The 20,642-nt window shown below is 39.5% G+C and overlaps 1 protein-coding gene across 7 annotated transcripts; it reads right to left on the bottom strand.

Annotated features, from left to right (window-relative positions):
* Positions 1-566: 566 nt before the first annotated feature.
* Positions 567-19,674, bottom strand: LOC108492737 (toll-like receptor 1). 7 transcript variants are annotated; one of them, XM_017805345.1, is made up of 3 exons: positions 9,399-9,568; positions 6,816-6,960; positions 567-4,083 (listed from the first exon to the last, which is right to left on the bottom strand). In XM_017805345.1, the coding sequence occupies exon 3, from the start codon at positions 3,991-3,993 to the stop codon at positions 1,564-1,566; it is 2,430 nt and encodes an 809-aa protein (XP_017660834.1). In that variant the 5' UTR covers positions 3,994-4,083; positions 6,816-6,960; positions 9,399-9,568; the 3' UTR covers positions 567-1,563. The 7 variants fall into 7 exon arrangements, with proteins under 7 accessions (XP_017660834.1, XP_017660867.1, XP_017660874.1 ...); XM_017805378.1 differs by lacking the exons at positions 6,816-6,960; positions 9,399-9,568 and adding exons at positions 13,892-14,681; positions 17,220-17,446 and having other exon boundaries at positions 573-2,809; XM_017805385.1 differs by lacking the exons at positions 6,816-6,960; positions 9,399-9,568 and adding exons at positions 12,706-14,681; positions 19,565-19,674 and having other exon boundaries at positions 585-1,623.
* Positions 19,675-20,642: the final 968 nt, after the last annotated feature.

Genomic DNA, 20,642 nt, shown 5'->3' with positions numbered 1-20,642 from the left:
TTGAACACCTTTCCTCGTTATAAACAACGTACTTTTAAAGTATGGTGCATCCATCAGCTCCCACTGAAATACTGAGGGTTTAGCAACCCTTCTTAAGGCACACATCCTGACTTTGGAAAGGGGGAGATCTCAGATTTGTTGTTACAGAAGTGAGTTGCCAAAATCCTTTTACCTGAAATTTGATTTAGTAGGGATTTCTAGCTCTTTTTTCCAAAGCTCTTCACTGGGAGCCAGGCACCTTGCATTCTATTGTGATCCTACCCATTTAACCTGAACTGGTAGGTGGGTGCCAGCAGTATTTCAGCATCACTGGACACCAGGAAGTTCTCCCACAACTTCAGATTCACTGTTTCACCCAGCTACCATGCCTGGTGGGTGCTTGGTGAACCACCTCAGTGAGTGTTAAGGATCACATCCTCTTACTGGTTTGCTCACCTCACGTGCTGCTCACAGCTGTGATCACTGGGCTTTGCACTTCCATTAAACCATAAGCATAATTATAAACCCCCACATCACCAGTTAAATGACACATGAAATTTAATAACAGATAAAGAAGGGAGGTTTATTGGACTGTCAAATAAGCACAGCAAACTAGATGTCTCCTATCAAAGAAAACACTGTTAGATTTCAGCAGAGGAGTTATTTTCTAAGGAAACATATTCCTTTTTCACCTGTATGATGACCCTCAGCACCTGCTGCTTAAAAGAGCAAGGTAATAGAGTTCAGTGAAAGTCTGGAGATAAAAGGGTCTCACCTTCAAACATCAATCTTCTAAGTTTTAGAAAACAGGAAAAATACATAACCCAGTACAGCTTGATATGATCATAGCAGAAAGCAGTAATATTACAGTATTATAAAAAATTCATAAGTTCAGATATTTACTATGATTTTGAAGACAATGAATAGTGAATTCTATGAAATCATTGACTTGGTAGTTATCTCTGGGCAAGTGGGAATATTTAGTACAGCAAAGGAAGAAGAATATTAAACAAGGATTAATGGATCCAGATTTTCAGCACCTACCTAGGAAACTCTCTCTGGGATGGAGGGAAAGACTTCTAGGAAGGAAAACAGGCTAAAGGTATAGGGATATTGTACCTATGACATCTACTACATCCATGTACAGGAAGGGTTTTAAACACAAATTTTCTTCTTCTTTGTGTTATCTAATTAAATCCCAGGAAGCAGATGCTTACAATCTTAACCCCACAACATTCATGTCAGAACAAAGATTAAACGCATTCCTTGGCAGTCCTGATGACACTGAACCAACCGCTATCATCATCACTTTCAAATATGGCTTTCAAAGGGAAAAGTATGAAATTTATGCAACCCAAAAATAAGGTCAATCACTATGAAAATTTCTCCCTCCCTCTCTTTGTTGATGATGGACAACTACAGATGACCTTTGACTACTTTGACAACTAGAATTTGCAATAGCAATCTCTATATGTATCACAAATACATTTTGCAACAAACTAGCAATGGTGTAAAAAAATAGAAAAAATTATTAACAGAATTTAATGTAAAACAGTCAAATCAGTTATTCACATACTTATACTACTAAGTATATGTAACATCACTCTGCTCCTTATTTGCTTCAATGGCTGTGGGCAGGTTAATGTTAATAGCTGCCCTCAGGTTAGCCCAGAAAAGGGCATGCTTGCTCCTCTCCTTCGGCCACTCCAGGTAGGTGCGTTTTGCCATGAGAGCCTTCAGCTTGTGATACCTGGCAGGGATAACGTATGGAGGGATCGGCTCCAGTAAAATCAGGATTAAGCTGTTTGAATTCTCACTGAATAACTTGTGATGGGCAAAGTACAGCTCATAGTGACACCACTCGCTCTGCACAAAGTTGGGAGACAACACAAAGATCGACTTGTAGCTCTTCTCAATGCAGTTAATGATGTTCTCCACAATGCTCTTGCCTGGGACAAAGTTTCTCTCGTGCTTGCACAGTTGTATGCAGCCCTCCCCCTTCTCCAGGTTTGGGATCAGCTTGTTCTTCACCCACAATGCATCGTGCTCGCTGTAGGAAATGAACGCGTGGAACTGCAGAACCATCTCCTGCTCTTTGGGGTGGTTGTGCCAAGCTCTCCGCTTCGTCTGCGTCCACTGCCACGTCATCCGCACGTACCAGGGCACATCCAGGTAGATGCACAGGAAGGACACCACAGCCACCAGCACCAGCGTCAGCAGCAGGGCTGTCACCAGCAGCAGCGTTGTATTGCAGGCCAGTTCACTCAGGTGGAAGTCCTTCAGCTCCGTGCCTCGCAAGCCTTCCGGGTACTCGCACACGTACGCTGATGGCCAGCCAAACAGCTTCCCCCCTGACTGCCTCTCCACACGGATAAAGTCTTGCAGTTCACAGGAACACTTGAATGGGTTGTGCCCAGCTTGTAGCTCCTTGACCCTTGGGCAGCTCTGGAAGAAGTCGGTAGATGGGGTGAGGATCGAGTTCATCTCTATGTTCAGGAACTGCAGGGATGTAAAGCCACTGCACCCCGGCAGGTCAGCCAGCCTGTTCGATGCCAGGTTCAGCTCTTCCAGGGATTTTAGGTCAGCCAGCCCCTTTGGGACACTGCTGATCTGATTGTTTTGTAGGTCGAGTTTTTTGATGTTGACCGGCAAGCATTCAAAGACGGCATCTGTCAGCTGATTGGAGGACAGGTCCAACTCTGTCAGAGACGCAGCCCACTGGCATTGTACATCAGCTCCATCGTGGCGCAGCAAGTTGTTGCTCATGTCCAGATATTTCAGTGATTTCATACGGCTGGTCATGAAGCTTACCTTGAGAAGGCTCTCAAATTTATTCCATTGTAAAATAAGTAATTTCAGATCTATCAAAGTGCCACAATTCTGGAACAACTCATCCGTCAGGGCATTGTGAGAAAAATTTAAATACTGAAATGAGCTTGTTCTATTGGGGCAAAGCATGTGTGGCATATATGCATCATATATTGTCAAACTGGCAATATTCATCTCTGAAAACTGTCTGTATAGAACCTCCTGGTTGAAATAATAAATCTTAATACGAACATGCTCCAAAGTTAATGCTTTCATGGAGCCATCCAAAGAGATTAACTGTTCCAGAGAACTTAACAAGGGTAGAAACTCATATTTAGTCAGCTCCCCCAGTAGTCCCTGAAAAGTCAAATTTCTCACAGTCAAATGCTCCACAGGTGAATACCAAATAAGCAGGAAAATTTGCAGAATGATAGGCCATTGTACATCCACAGTGTCAAGAATGAGAGCCGTTGTCTTGATTTTCTTCAGAAGCATTAAAGGAGGAGAGGGGAAATATTTATAGCTCAAGGTATATATTAAGTTAACTATTTTTAAATTTTCTGAAGTACTCATTCCATCGTACAAGAGGGAAAAACTGAAGTTTTGGTTTGCTGCAAAATCAGTGTGGAGCCTCTTTGTATTCAAGGCTGTCAGACTCTGCGGTTCATACAGAGAAAAGTTTCCCAAGGTCAGAAAGACAGTGTGCAGCTGCAAATGTTTGATATACCTGAAGTCTGACCTTCGTATCATCATGGCACTTAATCCTAGGTACTCCAAACGAAACATGTTCTCAAATTCCTGGCAGATAGGCAAGGCAGTAAACTTATTGTAAGAAAGATCTAAATGTCTAAGACATGCAAGAGTTAGACAGCAAACTTTCAAAATGTTATTATGAGATAAATCTAAGTATTCTAAATTTTCATTAAAAACAAAGACACTAAAGTCAAGCACCATAATTAGATTATGAGAAAGATTTAATACTTGAAGGTCAGAAAGATAAATAAATTCTGAGATACTAATTCCAGAGATCCTATTATGTGATAAATCTAATACTTGAATACGTAGTGGAATGTTTTTTGGAACATTAGTTAGCAATCTGCCTGAATAATTTGCAATAAATTCATTTTCCACAGTTGGCTGGATATTATTCCATAGTGTGAATGTAAAGGCACAAACAAAGACATAGGTATTTGTGAGGGGTCTCATTATGCTATCCAGGTTTATCTTGTGTTTTTACAGAAACATAGAAGTATATAGTTGTTTTCTGTTCAATATGTCTCACTGTTGAGTCCAGCCCTATGAAAAGAAAACACATGGAATTTGATGAAATTGTTGAATGGTTGAATTTGGTTTTTTATTGCTAAAATAAGGTTCAATATAAAATAAAAAAATATTTTTACATACTCTTGTTCTAAGTTCTTATCAATTGTTCTCATGCCCCCCCCCATTCTCTAATCCCAGTTATTGTTTTTCTCTGTTAAATATAAATTAATTCCTTTATAATGGGAGGAATATAATCACTGGTATGTTAAAAACACATAGATGTAAAGAAATACAACTTTCTCAACAATCTTGAAAAGTACAAAACTGGCACAAGTAGAAAATGCATTTAGGAATAAAGGAGAACAGAACAGGGCCCTCATCTGCTCTTTCTGTACATCCCAAGGTCACACACATTTGGGGACAGAACTTCAATAGAACCACCCTCACAGGAACTGGTGCAAAAATAACCTCTTCAGTCAGAAGAGTCAAAGGATATTCCTCTTCACACCTCAAAGACCCTGGACATGGCCATACACCCCCTCAGGTCAGCTGATCAGCTTTGTCTGTGCTATAGCACAGACATAGGGGTCCATTTTTCCAATAAGCCAAGAATGCTAAGGAGAAATTATACTGTCCATTGTATTGGGCTTATGTGATGAAGTTTTGTTAGTGGGAGACTACAGGAGTGGTTTCTGTGAGAAGCTGCCAGAAGCTTTCTCTGTATTTGATAGAGCCAGTGCCAGTCAGATCCAAGGCTGAGCCCATCAGCAATGGTAGTAGTGCTTCTGGGATAACATGAATCAGAAGGGGGAAAAAACCTCTGGGCAAATGCAGCAAATGCAGCTCAGAGAGAGGAGTGAGAATATATGAAACAACTCTGCAGACACCAAGGTCAGTGCTGAAGGAGGGGGAGGAGGTGCTTCAAGTGCTGGAGCTGACATTTCCCTGCAGCCTGAGGTGAAGGTCATGGTGAGGCAGGCCTCATCAGCCCATGGAGGTCCACGATGGAGCAGGTGGATGCCTGAAAGAGGCTGTGACCTCATGGGAAGCCTCCGTTGGAGCAGGTTCCTGGCAGGACCTGTGGACCCATGGAGAGAGGAGCTCACACTGGAAGAGGTTTACTGGTAGGACTTGTGACCCTACGGGAGACTCACATTGGAGTAGTCTGTTCCCTAGAGGAGTGTACCCCATGGAAGGGACCCACGCTGAATTGTTCTTTAACAACTGCAGCTTGTGGGAAGGACTCACATTAGAGAACTGTCTCCCATGGGAGGGACCTCACACTGGAAAAAGGGGAAGAGAGTGAGGGGGAAGAAGCAGTAGAAATAACATGTGATGAACTGACCGCAACCCTCATTTGCTGCCCTACTGTGCCTTTGGGAGAGGAAGTAGAGAAATTGGGAGTGAAGCTGAGCCCAGGGAAGAAGGGAGAGGTGGGAGAAAGCTGTTTTGAGATTTGGTTTTATTTCGCATTACCATACTCTGATTTAATTGTAATGAACTGAAATAATTTCTGGAGATAGAGTCTGGTTTGCCCGTAACAGTAATGTGCAAGTGATCTCTCACTGTCCTTATCTTGCCCACAAACCTTGATTATATTTTCTTCCTGTCCAGTTGAGGGGAGTGACAGAGTGGCTTGGGGGGACATCTGGAGTCCAGCCAGGGTCAACTCACCACACTCATGAATTTTGTAACACTAGTCTGACCAAAAGCACACTAATGGGAAAACCACACCATGACCGGACACTACGTATGAAGCAGTGATTCCCAGATACAGTCTGTTTCAGTTTTAAAATTCTGTCCCTGTGTAATCTTTTGTTAAATAAACCCCAAACCCCTATTTTTTCAGTTCAAGGTTATAATGTGTGTTAGTCCCTAATAATTTTATTAACTGATATCGAAACTCGACCCTTCCCCTCCAAGTCTCCTATCAGGTTTAATCAAGTTTTCTTTTAATCAAGTAAAGCAAAAATATATGCAATTAACATCACCAAAAGCAATAAAAGAGTAAATCAGTAAAATATAAATCTCTACCTCAATTAAATCCAATAGAGTGGTCAAATTAGGTCTTCAGAAAGTTGTGCTGGGGTGTCTGAGGGCACAATAGAAATGAAGCTGGGATGTTTGGTCAAAGTATGGTATCACTCACAAGAGGAAACAAGACAAGGAAATCTGACCCAGCATCCTTCAAAGAGCAGTTGACCCTGTTCTTTAGGGTTCAGGCTGGTAAACAATCTAACTCTTGAATCAAATAAACTTTGATCTGGAACTATCTGGAGGAATTTCCCCCTGGCCAAAAGGGATGTCAGGAATAAAGCAAGAAATGTTTTGAAGGGAGAAAAAAACTGGAAATATATTCTCTGTCCATGCTCCATTGCCAATGAGTTTTACGTTATTGTACATGCTATGCTACACGCTGCAACAAGGGACGAGACACAGTGTATAGCACTTAAGATTGCCACAGTCAGAGAGTAAAGCAAATACATCTAGCAAAGCAATATTAAGGATCAACAGTTACCCCTCCAATGCTGTTTTAGAATGGTATTAAATTAGAGTTGGCTGAGAATTAAAATTGCCACACCAAATGACTTTCCCCCTTTCCCCTTTGCTGAAATTCAACATACAGATGAGCATTTTCACTGAAATCTCCACATGCAAGATTATCTTCCAACACTGAAGCAATACTAGCACCTGAGATTTGATGAAGTCCAAGATAAATATAGCAAAGAGAAAAAATTATGAATAATGGAGCAATTATAACCCACCTTTAGTGCATGGAACTCATCTCCAAGTTGATGAACAAGCAAAAGTCCTCTGCATAGTCAGTTAATAGCCTCAAAATAGAATTTCAAACACATGAAATCTTCAAGATCGGGAATCTCACATGAGATGCTAATTTCTTAATAATTACTACCTCAGAAATCAGAAAGAACAGGATTTTTTAATCAGGCTACACAATTCTAAGAATTAAGAAAATTTCCTTACACTGCAGGTATTAAGAGCACAACGAAAGGGAACTTCTAACAGTTCAGACTAAAAATACATTTACTTCTGTAATATTTACATAACTGTACAGTTCAGGAGAAAATAAACCTATCTGCAGTACAGAATATTCCCCGTGGCAAGATTATTTAAATAATTCTGCATTTTTAATTTCAAGTCTGCTTCTGTTGTTACACAGATGTTCTAGAAACCCATCAACTGCATCTCCTCTTTGCACACACAGAAAAGAGGAAGCAGAACCCTCACTGAACTTCTCTTTGTATCAAGATTTCTTGCAGAGCTCTACGCTGACAAATTTTTTTGCTCCACAAGCAGAGTAATTAATGTAACACATTGTAACACAATAGCAAAAGCTTATATCTCAAAAGTTAGTAACAGGGGCAAACTGACCCAGTTAAAAACCTTTACAGGTCAGTTATCTTTACTCTAGAAATGCCTCGGATAGGTGTCAAGGATAACCCACATTGTAGCTTCATTCAAAAAAATTACAAAAAATTAACAGAGAATATTCCCTATGATAAGAAAGCTGTAATGAAGCCATTAAGAATATGGCAATATAGGGCAATCAGTGGATGAAGGAATCCAGTAAAGCAGCCATTCACTTCAAGTTTTGAACAGGGGCACAAGCCCAGGGAACAAATCAACATAGCAGAGAGTGAGTGTATTGCAAAGGCAGATGTAAATAACTGTCCCAGTTTTGGCTGGGATAGAGTGAATCTTCTTCCTAATAGCTGGTACAAGACTATTTTGCATTCAGTGTGAGAACAGTCTTCATAACACCTGACGTTTTAGTTGTTGCTGGGTAGTTCTTATTTTTAAGACATGGACTTTCCAGTTTCCCATGCTGTGCCAGCAAAGAGGTGCACAAGAAGCCGAGAGGGAGCATGGCCAGAACAGTCAATGTGAACCAACCAAAGGGATATTCCATAACACAGAATATCACACTCAGTACATAAATTGGGAGAGGGTTGGCCAGGAGGGCTGATCATTGCTCAGCGATGGGCTGGGCATTGGTCAGTGGGTGATGAGCAATTGTATTGTATATCACCTGTTTCTCCTGCGTTTTAGTCCTCTCTCTCTCATTGTCATCATCATCACCATCATTATCATCATCATTACTATATTTTACTTTGTTTTAATTCTTAAACTGCTCTTATCTCAACCCACAAGTTTTACTTTTTTTCTGATTCTCCTCCCCACTGGGGATGGGGGACAGCAGGGAAGTGAGCATGGTACTTAGCTGTGGGCTGGAGTTAAACACAATAACCAAAACCAACATTTCACTCCTATAAGCCTCCAAACTAACACAACAGCTAAAGATTCAGTTAAAGAACCTGAAAAGCATGAAATTTTATTCTAGATAGCAGTGCTAGCTACGTTTCAAGCTTGCATTAGATTCCTTTGAAAGTTTTCTTTTGCAGTTACCTTTTCAATTTTGTAAATAATTTAATCCTTTGGTTTGCTGAAAGAAAACTGCTATTTTTCACTTCGAGATTGATGACTAAAACTGAACTGAACTAAAATTATTCTGGTTTTCTCTGTGCAGAGAATTGAGTAATATGTTAGAGAAAAGTCTGGGTCATCTGTGACCTGAGACAAGACCAGGGATCATTAATGTTTCTCAATAAGCAGGAAGAGTCTACTTGTCAGCTAACACTGCTTTGACTCAAAGTTAAAAGAGAAGCTCCCATTTCTAGCCATTCATCCATGAAAATAAGTAGACTAAGGCACTTGTTGACAGAACAACGATATTGCAATAATGCAGAACAGTGGCAGTTTTACTTCCAATATAGTCCATAAAAAAAAACTTTGCTGCATGGATAAAATCAAATACACCATCAACTGTCATCAGAATTGAAGCTAATGCACATATAGCTATAAAAAGCACCTTTTAGTTGTAGTGTGTTTAATTTCCTTGCCACTCTTCTTTATGAGACTTCAAAATACATTCAAATAAACAGTTTGACGTGAAGAAAAAATTGCAATGAGTTAAAATAAAATCGATACTCCTGAATACCTCTGTTAAACCATTAGGAACATTGCATAATGGTTATTTTTACTAACCAATTCAACAAAGTTTTGTTTGGGGCTGTTTTCAGTTTACTGGTTCAGTCATTTTGTATGACAGGCAAAAAATAAAAGCAATGTATTTCTGTTCATGCATCCTGAAAAGTATGAGCTAAATACCATTCTTTCCATAGTCAGTACATGTACATTCATGCAGATACTTTGTTCCATTTCTGAATTTTATACTGCTGGGTTTTTTTGCAGATTGTTCTACCAATGAGCACCTATCTTCATGAAAACATATTTCACACTTCTGCTTGTATGTTGTCATTACTTACCCAGATAGGAACCACAGCTACACTTGGCCAGGTATCAGAAACTATTCAGGACCAGCATCGTGCCAAAAGTGTGAAGAACCTCTCTAACTAGAACTGCAGAAGTGAGCTTACATGTGCAAGACATGGAACTAAAACATAGTCAGAGCAGACAGACTCATTGAAGCACTCATGAAAAGTTAATTGCAAAGCTGGTGCTTGGTCATACCGAGGATCTTATCTTCAATTGCAACTCTCATTGTCACAAATTAACCCTGTATGTCAAGTAGATGAAACAAAGGCTAAATGCCTCTACAAGTCAAAGTGAGCAGTATCACATTTATGCTCAAGCCTATCTTGCTTTGACACAAATAGACACAAGGGTCAAAGCTGTGGAAATGAAACCGGTAACACAGAGCCATCTTGAAGAACACACGACTTTCTCACTTTATTGGTTTATAAATACTGCTTCCTCTTGATGAAACAGTGACTAAAAACGAGCAGTATAGTCAATCTCAGTAAATATTTCCAAAAGAAAAACCAGACAAACCAAAGGCCTGAATAAAAACATGGGTTTCACAGAGGTTTTGAACCTTCCTCTCAGCAGAATGCCTTATCTCCCACAGAGTCCCATTATTTTCCCTTGAGTGCCTTTCCTTGCTCTAACTCTCTGCAGTTGATCTTCTGTGATGATGTTTTGTAACACTTTTAAAGCCATAAAAGAGCCCAGCTCTCAGCAGGGCAACCCACATTGTGTCATGACTCTCAGTCTGTTGCAGTTTAGTTTCCTTTGTACTATACACTACCTACATATACATAAAAACATTTCCACTTCAACTTCATTTTGCACATTTTTTTAGGTTTGGGAGAGTGTTTAAGCCCCATACTATCAGTTTTGTGTGTTGATACTTTAATGTACATAAAAATAGCATTCCTGCTAGTCACTGAGCTGACTAGTCAAATGCCAGGAATCTGCTCTGATATAGTATCTGACATGAGAACACATTTACACACTCCCTTTTCCTGATAAGTGGAGTGCATTAGCAGTTCCAGATTTCAGTGCAGAACCAATTGCAGGAACACATCACCAGGCTGCACAGAAAAGGTTAATTACTTTCCAAAACAGATAAGGTGGTTGACGTGATGTGAGACAACACATGGTCCCAGTACAGGAAAAATTTCTTCATGGATTAAAACTGGTTTTATCGAAAGGTTTGAGAGCATTACAGAGGCTAAAATAATTGTTTGAAATATTCTGATATATACCATTTGAGAAACTCATCATCTCCTGTGGAATCAGAGAAACTAGATGTAATAATTGATTGCATGTGTAGCTGTTTTATCAATTATTTGGCACATATCATGGAAAAAAAAAAAGCTAATAGTATGTGGGCTTCTGGTTCCAAAGTACAAGTTTTAATTGATGCCTATGCTTATTAAAAGCCACTCTTTCCACTCAAGGATTTTGGACATATACCAGAAACCTGTAATTATATATTTCTGCTTATCATCACACCAGCTACATCCAGATGTCAGTTTCCCAAGTACTTTCCAAAGAGGCAAGCAAACCTTGCTAAAACCTTCAAGTCCTTCTGGAGGAAGGACTCCTGGTGCACTTTCTGAATTTCAGGGAGTTTCTTTATCCTCCAGCCAACAGAAGAAGCCAGATGAGTCCTTAAGGTTACAAACAACAGGGGATATTATCTATCTGTATTACACAAGTTTCAAGGGCTACCGACTTAAAAGTCTGAGGCTCTCAAAGAAAATTTTCAAGCGAGGCACCACATAACGATCCAGCTATCCCTGCTTCTGTGAAAGGGATAGGCAAACCAAGATAAGTTGGATCATCTTCAGTTTATGAAGGGTTAAATGAGTCATACACTGAAGCATGAGTGGGAGGGGAAGGAGGAAGCAGAGAAAACAACATTTGTTTCTACAGTCCTGAATGAAGTGGCTTCAATTTGGTAATAGGTGTTATATTAATTTTGAGGCTAGGTGGGATGTGAGTTAAAGGTGATAAATTTGACCTTTCCTCTACAGGTCATAAACAGTCACTCACAGCTCAAGACTTCAAGTCAAGAAATCTCAGCCTCCTTAGACCTCATGCAAAAAGAAATATCAAAATTAATATTCTTTTTAATAATAATGGAAGAAAAGGATGAGATAAAATGCAAACATTCTATACTTAATGAGGATTTCTTAACACCCCTTCTTCTCTCATACTCTTGTTGAAACACATTTTTGAAGGGAAACTTCCTACTTGCTGGTCACCTAACTGTGGTATTTCAAATGATCTTCCCTTCTTGGGGCAAAGAGGAAGTTTGCTGTCATCATCTTTAGCAGCTGTGAATGTTTTCCTGAGCCCAGCTATGTTTTTTTGAAGCTGAAACAGCACAAGTACGGGCAGAGGGACCTGCTGTATTTCTATAAAGGAAAGCAAATATCGTGAATGTAGTTTGTGTTTCTAACTCCATTAATAAAGTCTTACCTGCAGTCCCAAGACCTGGCAAATTTTTTCAGCCTCTGACTGGTTATTGCCTTTCTGATCACAACTCACAGCTGTGCTACAAAAGCTGTTTCAGCTGAAAAGGACAGATTCTTTTAAGAAGCATAAAGTAAGATATAGGGGTGAAAAGAAAAAAAGAAAAAAGCTGGGAAAAAAAGGCATGATGTAGAGAAGTCAGGAGTTTCTCAAAACATGAATAACGATGAGGAAGGCAGTTCTGTTAATGCAGATACCCTTGGGTCAGGGTATTTCTCAGGATCAAAATAGTACCAAACTATCAGAGGATGAGAATTAGAGCTCTGATTGTCAATTCACTGCTTTTCCCTTGCTGCAGTGCCAAGCTATGAGCTCCAAAAGGTGAAGTAGCTCATCTTTCCTTTTTTTTCAGGATACGTAATTTTCTTTCTTGCAGACTAATTTTAGTAAAAGATGTCCTTTGACCAAGTTGTCTGAGCTTTGTGATTAGAGCAGCTCTGCAAACTCTCCATCCGCTCAAGCATTTTTCCACACGACTATGCCAAGTGCCCCAGACTTTTATTCTGCTGAGGAAAAACTCACTACCATAGAGCAAAATCCACATTCAAACTCATTTGTGATTTGCTATCACAAGAGATTTGCAATAAGGTGAGCTGAATTTTGACTACAGTCAGGAAGCAACACAGACAACCAGGTAGAAACAAGGTTGTGTAACAAAAAGTTAAATACATTGACAAAAAAGGAAAAAAATATTTATTGCTTCTCAAAGATAAACCAGAACAAAATCCATTAGAAAGATTCTTAATCTGTTTCCCCACACCTATTTTCATCACTGGATGGCAGGTTAATGTTAATAGCTGCCCTCAGGTTAGCCCAGAAAAGGGCATGCTTGCTCCTCTCCTTCGGCCACTCCAGGTAGGTGCGTTTTGCCATGAGAGCCTTCAGCTTGTGATACCTGGCAGGGATAACGTATGGAGGGATCGGCTCCAGTAAAATCAGGATTAAGCTGTTGGAATTCTCACTGAATAACTTGTGATGGGCAAAGTACAGCTCATAGTGACACCACTCGCTCTGCACAAAGTTGGGAGACAACACAAAGATCGACTTGTAGCTCTTCTCAATGCAGTTAATGATGTTCTCCACAATGCTCTTGCCTGGGACAAAGTTTCTCTCGTGCTGGCACAGTTGTATGCAGCCCTCCCCCTTCTCCAGGTTTGGGATCAGCTCATTCTTCACCCACAATGCATCGTGCTCGCTGTAGGAAATGAACGCGTGGAACTGCAGAACCGTCTCCTGCTCTTTGGGGTGGTTGTGCCAAGCTCTCCGCTTCGTCTGCGTCCACTGCCACGTCATCCGCACGTACCAGGGCACATCCAGGTAGATGCACAGGAAGGACACCACAGCCACCAGCACCAGCGTCAGCAGCAGGGCTGTCACCAGCAGCAGCGTTGTATTGCAGGCCAGTTCACTCAGGTGGAAGTCCTTCAGCTCCGTGCCTCGCAAGCCTTCCGGGTACTCGCACACGTACGCTGATGGCCAGCCAAACAGCTTCCCCCCTGACTGCCTCTCCACACGGATAAAGTCTTGCAGTTCACAGGAACACTTGAATGGGTTGTGCCCAGCTTGTAGCTCCTTGACCCTTGGGCAGCTCTGGAAGAAGTCGGTAGATGGGGTGAGGATCGAGTTCATCTCTATGTTCAGGAACTGCAGGGATGTAAAGCCACTGCACCCCGGCAGGTCAGTCAGCCTGTTCGATGCCAGGTTCAGCTCTTCCAGGGATTTTAGGTCGGCCAGCCCCTTTGGGACACTGCTGATCTGATTGTTTTGTAGGTCGAGTTTTTTGATGTTGACCGGCAAGCATTCAAAGACGGCATCTGCCAACTGATTGGAGGACAGGTCCAACTCTGTCAGAGACGCAGCCCACTGGCATTGTACATCAGCTCCATCGTGGCGCAGCAAGTTGTTGCTCATGTCCAGATATTTCAGTGATTTCATACGGCTGGTCATGAAGCTTACCTTGAGAAGGCTCTCAAATTTATTCCATTGCAAGATTAATGTCTCCAGTTGAATTAGGTTGTCACATTTTTGAAAAAGTAAGTCTGTTAAATCATTCTTTAAAAAATTCAGGTGTCTAAAGGGACTAACAGATGAAGGACAAAGCATATGAATCATCTCTGATTCAGCTATTGTCATGTCTGCAATATTCATGTCTGCAAATATTCTGTATAAGTCATCCTGTATGAAGTACAGATCTGTGATTTTAATTTTCTTCACTGTCAGTACCTTCATAGAGGTACCTGAATAGTCAAAGTCATAGCTTTCGACATCTGACAGTTGAGTGACCCTGCTAATGTTGAAGTATTCAATGGATGAATGCCATACAGTCTGAAAAATATCCATGAGAGTACTCCAGTCCACTGACACATTTGTCAGTGTCAGATTTTGCAACCTGGAGCCTTGTCTGAAATTAGATAATAAAGCTACTAATTTTTTTACATTGTCATTTGTGATTTCTGACAATGACAGGCTTTCTGTAGTATTTTGTATCACAACCCAGTCAAAACTAGATTTGGACTGATGTCTATTTGTATATAGGAGTGGCAGGCTCTTGATTTTTTGGTCAGAACTATCTTCTGGAAAACTGTTAGAAACAGGTGTAAGGAGTTCATTTTCCACAGACAAGCTGACGCGGTTCCAAAAAGTTAATGCAAACAGACACTTATAAACAAAAAAGTTTCTAAGAGAGCTCGTATTTTCTGACATACTGCTTTTTGTTTCCTTGGAGATGTTCAAAACTTCTCTATCTGTCCATCTTTGTTCTAATCCTGTTGGAAAACAAACAAACAAAAGCAAAAACCAGATTGTATTATTAAGTAGCTATGCAGAGACCATCAGAGCAATAGATTTTTTTATGGTTCCAATTTCTCATTTTTCCCTTTGACTCAAAAAGCAATGGAATTGCCTACTATCATTCAGGAGAGACACTATTTATTAACAGAACACCACTGAAATTTTCATTTGGTAAATATGTTGTATTTAATACATAATGAGTCAGTTTCTTAGAAAGTATGTCTGATTTCATAGCTGACTAAAATTTGCTGCTTACTTACAGAATTACTGCTGTGATTCAATGTATTATGAAGGCTTCCCACAACTGTGCAATATACTTTGATTAGAAAGTACATTAAGTGAGATTCTCTCCTGAAATATGTGAACTAGACTCAGAGACATTATTTTAAAATGCACTTGTGACTATAAAACTTGGGCTGAAACTTAGGGTGGAGGTTCAAGAGTCTGAATCAAAATCTGGATGTCTTAAGGTAGCTGAGATTGGATCCTCAGTGCTTATTTTAACTGGGAAAACTGGAGCAAGGGTAGAATGTTCTATACTTATGCCATGAGAAAGTCCAGAGAAAAGTTTGCTTCTTGTCTGCGGTTGAGCATTTCCTGAATTTAGACTCTGAAAGTGGGGTATCCACTCATCTAGTTTGTCAGGTGTACACAGAGGACAGCAAATACACACTGGGAATATCTGCATGCTAAACAAAAATATACCAGTCATAGATCCTCTGTACACAGAATCCAGCCCTGACCTAAGGTCACTGACCTCAGATGTCCCTGTTGTGAAAGAAGGGCTAATTTAAACACAGTTTAGTGGGAAAAAACATCATAACCATGGGTTTGCTTTGATTTTCCTAATGGAGGTCACTTTTTCTTTCTGAATGTAGGAGCTTAAGGTAGCCAGCCTCCCTTTAAGTCAGTAGCTGTGAATGCTGCCTTAAATCTCCTTTTAGATATTGCCATAACTCCATCAGGCCACCCTTCCGAAAGAGGAACTGATAAGAACTTAGTTAGCACTTCCATACATGTAAATCTTGATTGAAAGTTTTTTTCTGGATTTCTGAAATCCTTTTATTTCCCCTTTTCCCCTTTTCCATCCCATTACTTTCAAATCATAATTACTGCCTGAAGCTTTCCACAGTACACATTAATGACTGTACTGGCTTTCAACTTTCTCTTCATATTAACATGGCTAAATTGTGAGTATATATTTCGAGTGCCTCTACATGAGACAGAAATAGCTATCACTTGTTGGACTAAATTTACAACCTCAAGAACTACATCCTCTGTGCCATTAACCATTCCACAAGTTTTCTCAGAATTACATTACTGGGTGTAAAATATACATTCTCCTTGATCTAAAACAACCTGTATTATGAAATCTCAACAGTACAACAACAAAAAAAACCCAGTCCATTGAGTTCTTGTAAAGAATGCATTAAACTAGGCTTGGAAATCATCTAAAAACAGTCGGATAATATGGCAAAATTTTTCCAGCCCTTTTCAGATTTTCATTTGGAAAAATTATATTCGTTGTAGCCCTTAATAGGGATCTGGCCATCCTCTATCCTATTCTGATTGTTTGGGCAATTTTACTAATGTATAAACAAATAAAATATGTAGCTTCAAGACAAATTAAAAAAAAAATCTACGTTTAAATCATTATTCCTTCTTGGGATAAAATTTCAGTAATATCCAAGGACTAGATGAGAGAAAGATATGATTCTTCCATATTTTTATTTTCTTTCTCATTCCTATATCCTGGCATTCAGTCAAATTATTTACGAGTACCTTCAAACTTCCTTTAGAATATCCTATGAAGCAACAGAATTAAAAACTGTTATAACACATAACCTGTGATCTGGGGGCTAATGGTGGAGAAATTATCCTTTATAGTCATATTCCTTTTAATTCACAAGTGTCCTCAAGTCTTCAAACTTGACAAAAAGTACTTGCTATCAAGAAAAGCAATCCAGGAGGGTATGCAAACCAAGATCATAGCAAGAAAATGTCCTGTTGTTTAAAGAGCAAGAGAAGAGATCAAAACTGAGGTTTTAAGAGTTTTTCCAATATAAAATTGGTATAAACTGACTAAATTTTCATATAAGAAATGTACAAAATACATTGAGCTATGAAGGTTCAATATTAAGATATGCACTTCACAAGTTATCACCATAACACAAAACTCCAGTGTTACAAGTATGCCTTTCACAAGGATGAAATATATTATCAAGTTAGACCCATTCCTGAACTGTACAAAAGCTATTTTCATTAATTCACTGTGACCCCCTTAACTGTGGGTGTAGTGCTAATACAAAGAGATTGCTATTTGGTCAGCTTCTTTGAATGAATGTACTGAACATAAGCAACTTTATCCTCATTTCTTACCCACGTACTTGAAAGTACACCATAAGCTTGCTAATAACCCTCTACAGAGAACATGGGTCATTTTCAAATCAGATGCAGAATAGAAAACAGTTCTAGCTAACCACATAAAATCAATAAAACGAAAACTTGCTCACCAGAAATCCCTGCTCTCCGAAAAAGCAGAAAATGTACTCAGGAAAAGACAAAAAGAAAACTTCCTGTAATTCTATCCTACTGAGTAACAATATTTAGGAACGCCCAAACTTTTTATACAAATGTTTGTGCCATCTACTGACAGCTTGTAAAATGGCATTTGCTTTCCTCCAGACGTATTTTCCACATACAACACTACTGTAATATCCATATTATTCAACTGTTATTGAACTATATGTTTTCTTGCTTTGCAATAGATTAAACGGGGGGAAAATTAATCTTTTTACCAACTTCCTGTCTTTGTTAATTAATATGAAAATAAGTACTTTGAGCAAGTTTTACACTGAAATTCAAACATCTCCTCTGAACTTAATAATGATCTAAGTTTACATGCATTACTGTGATTTTTTTTCCATTTTGATATACCGATTCAGTTGTCAAGTTATTATCAAGACTGGTTTATAAAAGTACCATTTGTCTTAGTTTAATTTACATTTAATGGGAATGGAAAAATAATCTTTCTCCTGCTCCAGCAGTGTTGTGATTGGGTTAAACAGAGGACACAGAAACAGTGAGTGGGGTTTGGTTTTCGTTGTTTTTTTTTTAATAAAAACAGAGCAGTGACTTCAGTATTGAATGCCCAAACACAGGGTTATTGTCCCAGCAAAGACATAAACCAATCTTTCTTTATTTCTGCATAATGTTGGTCAGAAATTCCACCATAGCTGAAATCTAAATATAGAACTGCCACAATACAACCTACCTTACTGGGTTAGTATACCACAACTCATTTATGATTTAACATTTCAGTGATTCAGGAAGTAGAGGAAAATATCTAAAAAATTACTTTTTTCACTTTAAAGCTTATTCTGTAGATTATATTTCATTTCTCAGCCTTAAATGAAAAGAGGTCATCCAATAAAGGAAAGGAAAGATGGAACAGCTAGTAAATGACAGAATATGGAAAATTCTCCACTATCATGATGATGAGCCTTAGAGTGGTACTCTATGATTTTATGATTTGTTCTCCATTTCTGTCAATTCAGACAAGACTATTCACAGCAGATTTCCAAATGACACCTTATAACAGCGTTACATACAAACCTCACCATTGCCTGCTCTTAGCTGGATAGATTTTGCTATCCATTCTTAGGATGAGATAAAATCCTAAGGTAAGATCTTGCTTCTACCAAACATTCATTCCTGTTTTGGAATGTAACAGCTGAACTGCCTGAATGTAGCCTGCATGTTACTGAAATGAATACAGAACCAGACGTACAATTGGTTAATGTGTAATAACTGCCATAGAGACCCTTATTCAAGAGTATCTCTTCAGTTCAGTGACAGTAGGAGCTGGCCACTGGCAATGCCTACATACTACAAAGACAGATGCAGCATATGCTAAACAGAAAAATAAGCATATTGCCATTAACTGGATGCCATTAGCCCTTCAAATTTACCCCTAAGAACTACCAGTGCAATCACTGAAAGTAGATTAATATAGTCCTCGAATGTTATGCATACATCCATGTTTTAAGTCTTTCCACCTTTTATTTGTATTTATCTATTTATTAAAAGGCAAATCTTTTCTGAAACCCATTAGAAAGATGATGACACTCAGAGTAATAACAAATTTCAGTGAAAACTGAGATGAATGGAAGTGTTCAATCTCTAATGCTTATTTGTTGCAAAAGTATTGAAATATTACCATAGTGAGACAATATAAGTGAAATTAATTACTGAAAAATGAAACAGAAAAAAATTAGAAAATGCAAATGTTAATTTAAAAAAGAAATTTAGAAACTTAGGAAATGTATGCATCCTTCTGTCCAGACAGGCATACGTACGCATTTACACACGTATAGTGTTAATTTCATCCTGAAGTAATGATCCTCTCAGGCACATGGTGTGACTCTTTGGGGATGGTCCTGTGCAGGGCTAAGGGCTGGACTTGATGATCCTTGTGGGTCCTTTCCAACTCAGCACATTCTCTGATTCTGAGATAATTGTGTTACAACAGTGATTAACAATGTCTTGTAGCTCTACAGCATGCGTGGTCTTGTACAGAATCCCCAAAACTGACAGTGCAAGATCCACGTTACAGTCAAAATTACCATCTCTCATGGGTAAAACAATCTCCAGCTATCGTGATTCCCCTATGACACTACCCTTCCACAAGCTCCACTGAAAAGCAGAGGGAAATCCAAAAGACCACTCTAGATTTCATTTTCAATAAATACATCTAACATTAATAAATTAAAATTCTCTGACACTTAAATTCTCACTGGAAGACCCTCAAAAGAAACGTATTACTTAGGGATACAATATTTGTTCTGCTACCACCTACCTTAATGAGAAACTTCAGAGCCTTTTTCCTGATAAGCGTGTAAGTCACACATCATGATAGGTATTTGTAATGCACGCTTTGAGAACTGTGGCTTTATTTTGTGGCCTCCTACAGTAGCTCTCCTCAGTGATTGACAACATGTTATTTTGCCTCCTGTGGCAACACTAATTTTTTTCTTTGGCAGACTACTGACAAAAATGATGTTATGATAAATTGTGGAACTGCTTTTATCATGCTAAAGGACATGCTTCGCCTTAACATAAAGTGGTAAAAAGAGGAAGGGGTATGAGGAACTATGGAGACAAAAAACAGGTTGTTGGGCAAGAGCCTGCAAGCCCTTTGCTCAACCCAGTATTTCTTTGGTGGCTGCAGGCACCCAGTGTCAACACCAACTGACTGGAAATGTATGCACGTACCACCCAGCTCCTGTCAGAGGCATTTCCTGTAAACACAGTGATAACGAGGGTGCAAAGCAGCATCTGAAAAGCTAAATCTCAGTTGTTTAATTCTGCAACCCCATGCATTAGTAGGTGCTCCCTTTGAGGAAGGATTAAACTTTCTAAAAAGGATATAATAAATTTTGATGCCAGTTCAGTGACTAGACTCATTGAAACTTAAAATGCCCCAGTATGAACATTATCAGTTTGGCCATAACAAGTTATCTAGCATACAGTTGGATAACCACAACTGTCTAAGGGGTTGGGCACAAAGGGTTATAGTCAATATGGAGTAACATCAGGCTGGCAACCTGTCTCTAGTGGGGTTCAGCAGGGCTGCATCTTAGGCCCTGTGCTCTTCAACATCTTCATCGATGACCTGGATGCAGGACTCAAAAGAATACTGTTTGCTGATGACACTAAGCTACTTGGGAGGAGTTGTCGACTCCCTCTAGGGCAGACAGGCCCTGCAGAGACCTCAACAAATTAGAGAGATGGGCAATCACCAGCCATATGAAGGTGCTGGATTCTGCACTGGGGACAGGGCGATCCTGGTTGTACGTATAGAGTAGGGAACAAGAAGCTGGAGAGCTGTGCTGAAGAAAGGGACCTGGGGGTCCTAGTCAATGGCAAGTAGAATA

This window comes from Lepidothrix coronata, unplaced genomic scaffold (assembly GCF_001604755.1).
Source record: "Lepidothrix coronata isolate B3197 unplaced genomic scaffold, Lepidothrix_coronata-1.0 Scaffold0, whole genome shotgun sequence".
In the NCBI taxonomy this organism is placed as follows: Eukaryota; Metazoa; Chordata; class Aves; order Passeriformes; family Pipridae; genus Lepidothrix; species Lepidothrix coronata.
The sequence above is the reverse complement of the archived record's forward strand: the minus strand, read 5'-3'. Positions and strand labels throughout refer to the sequence as shown.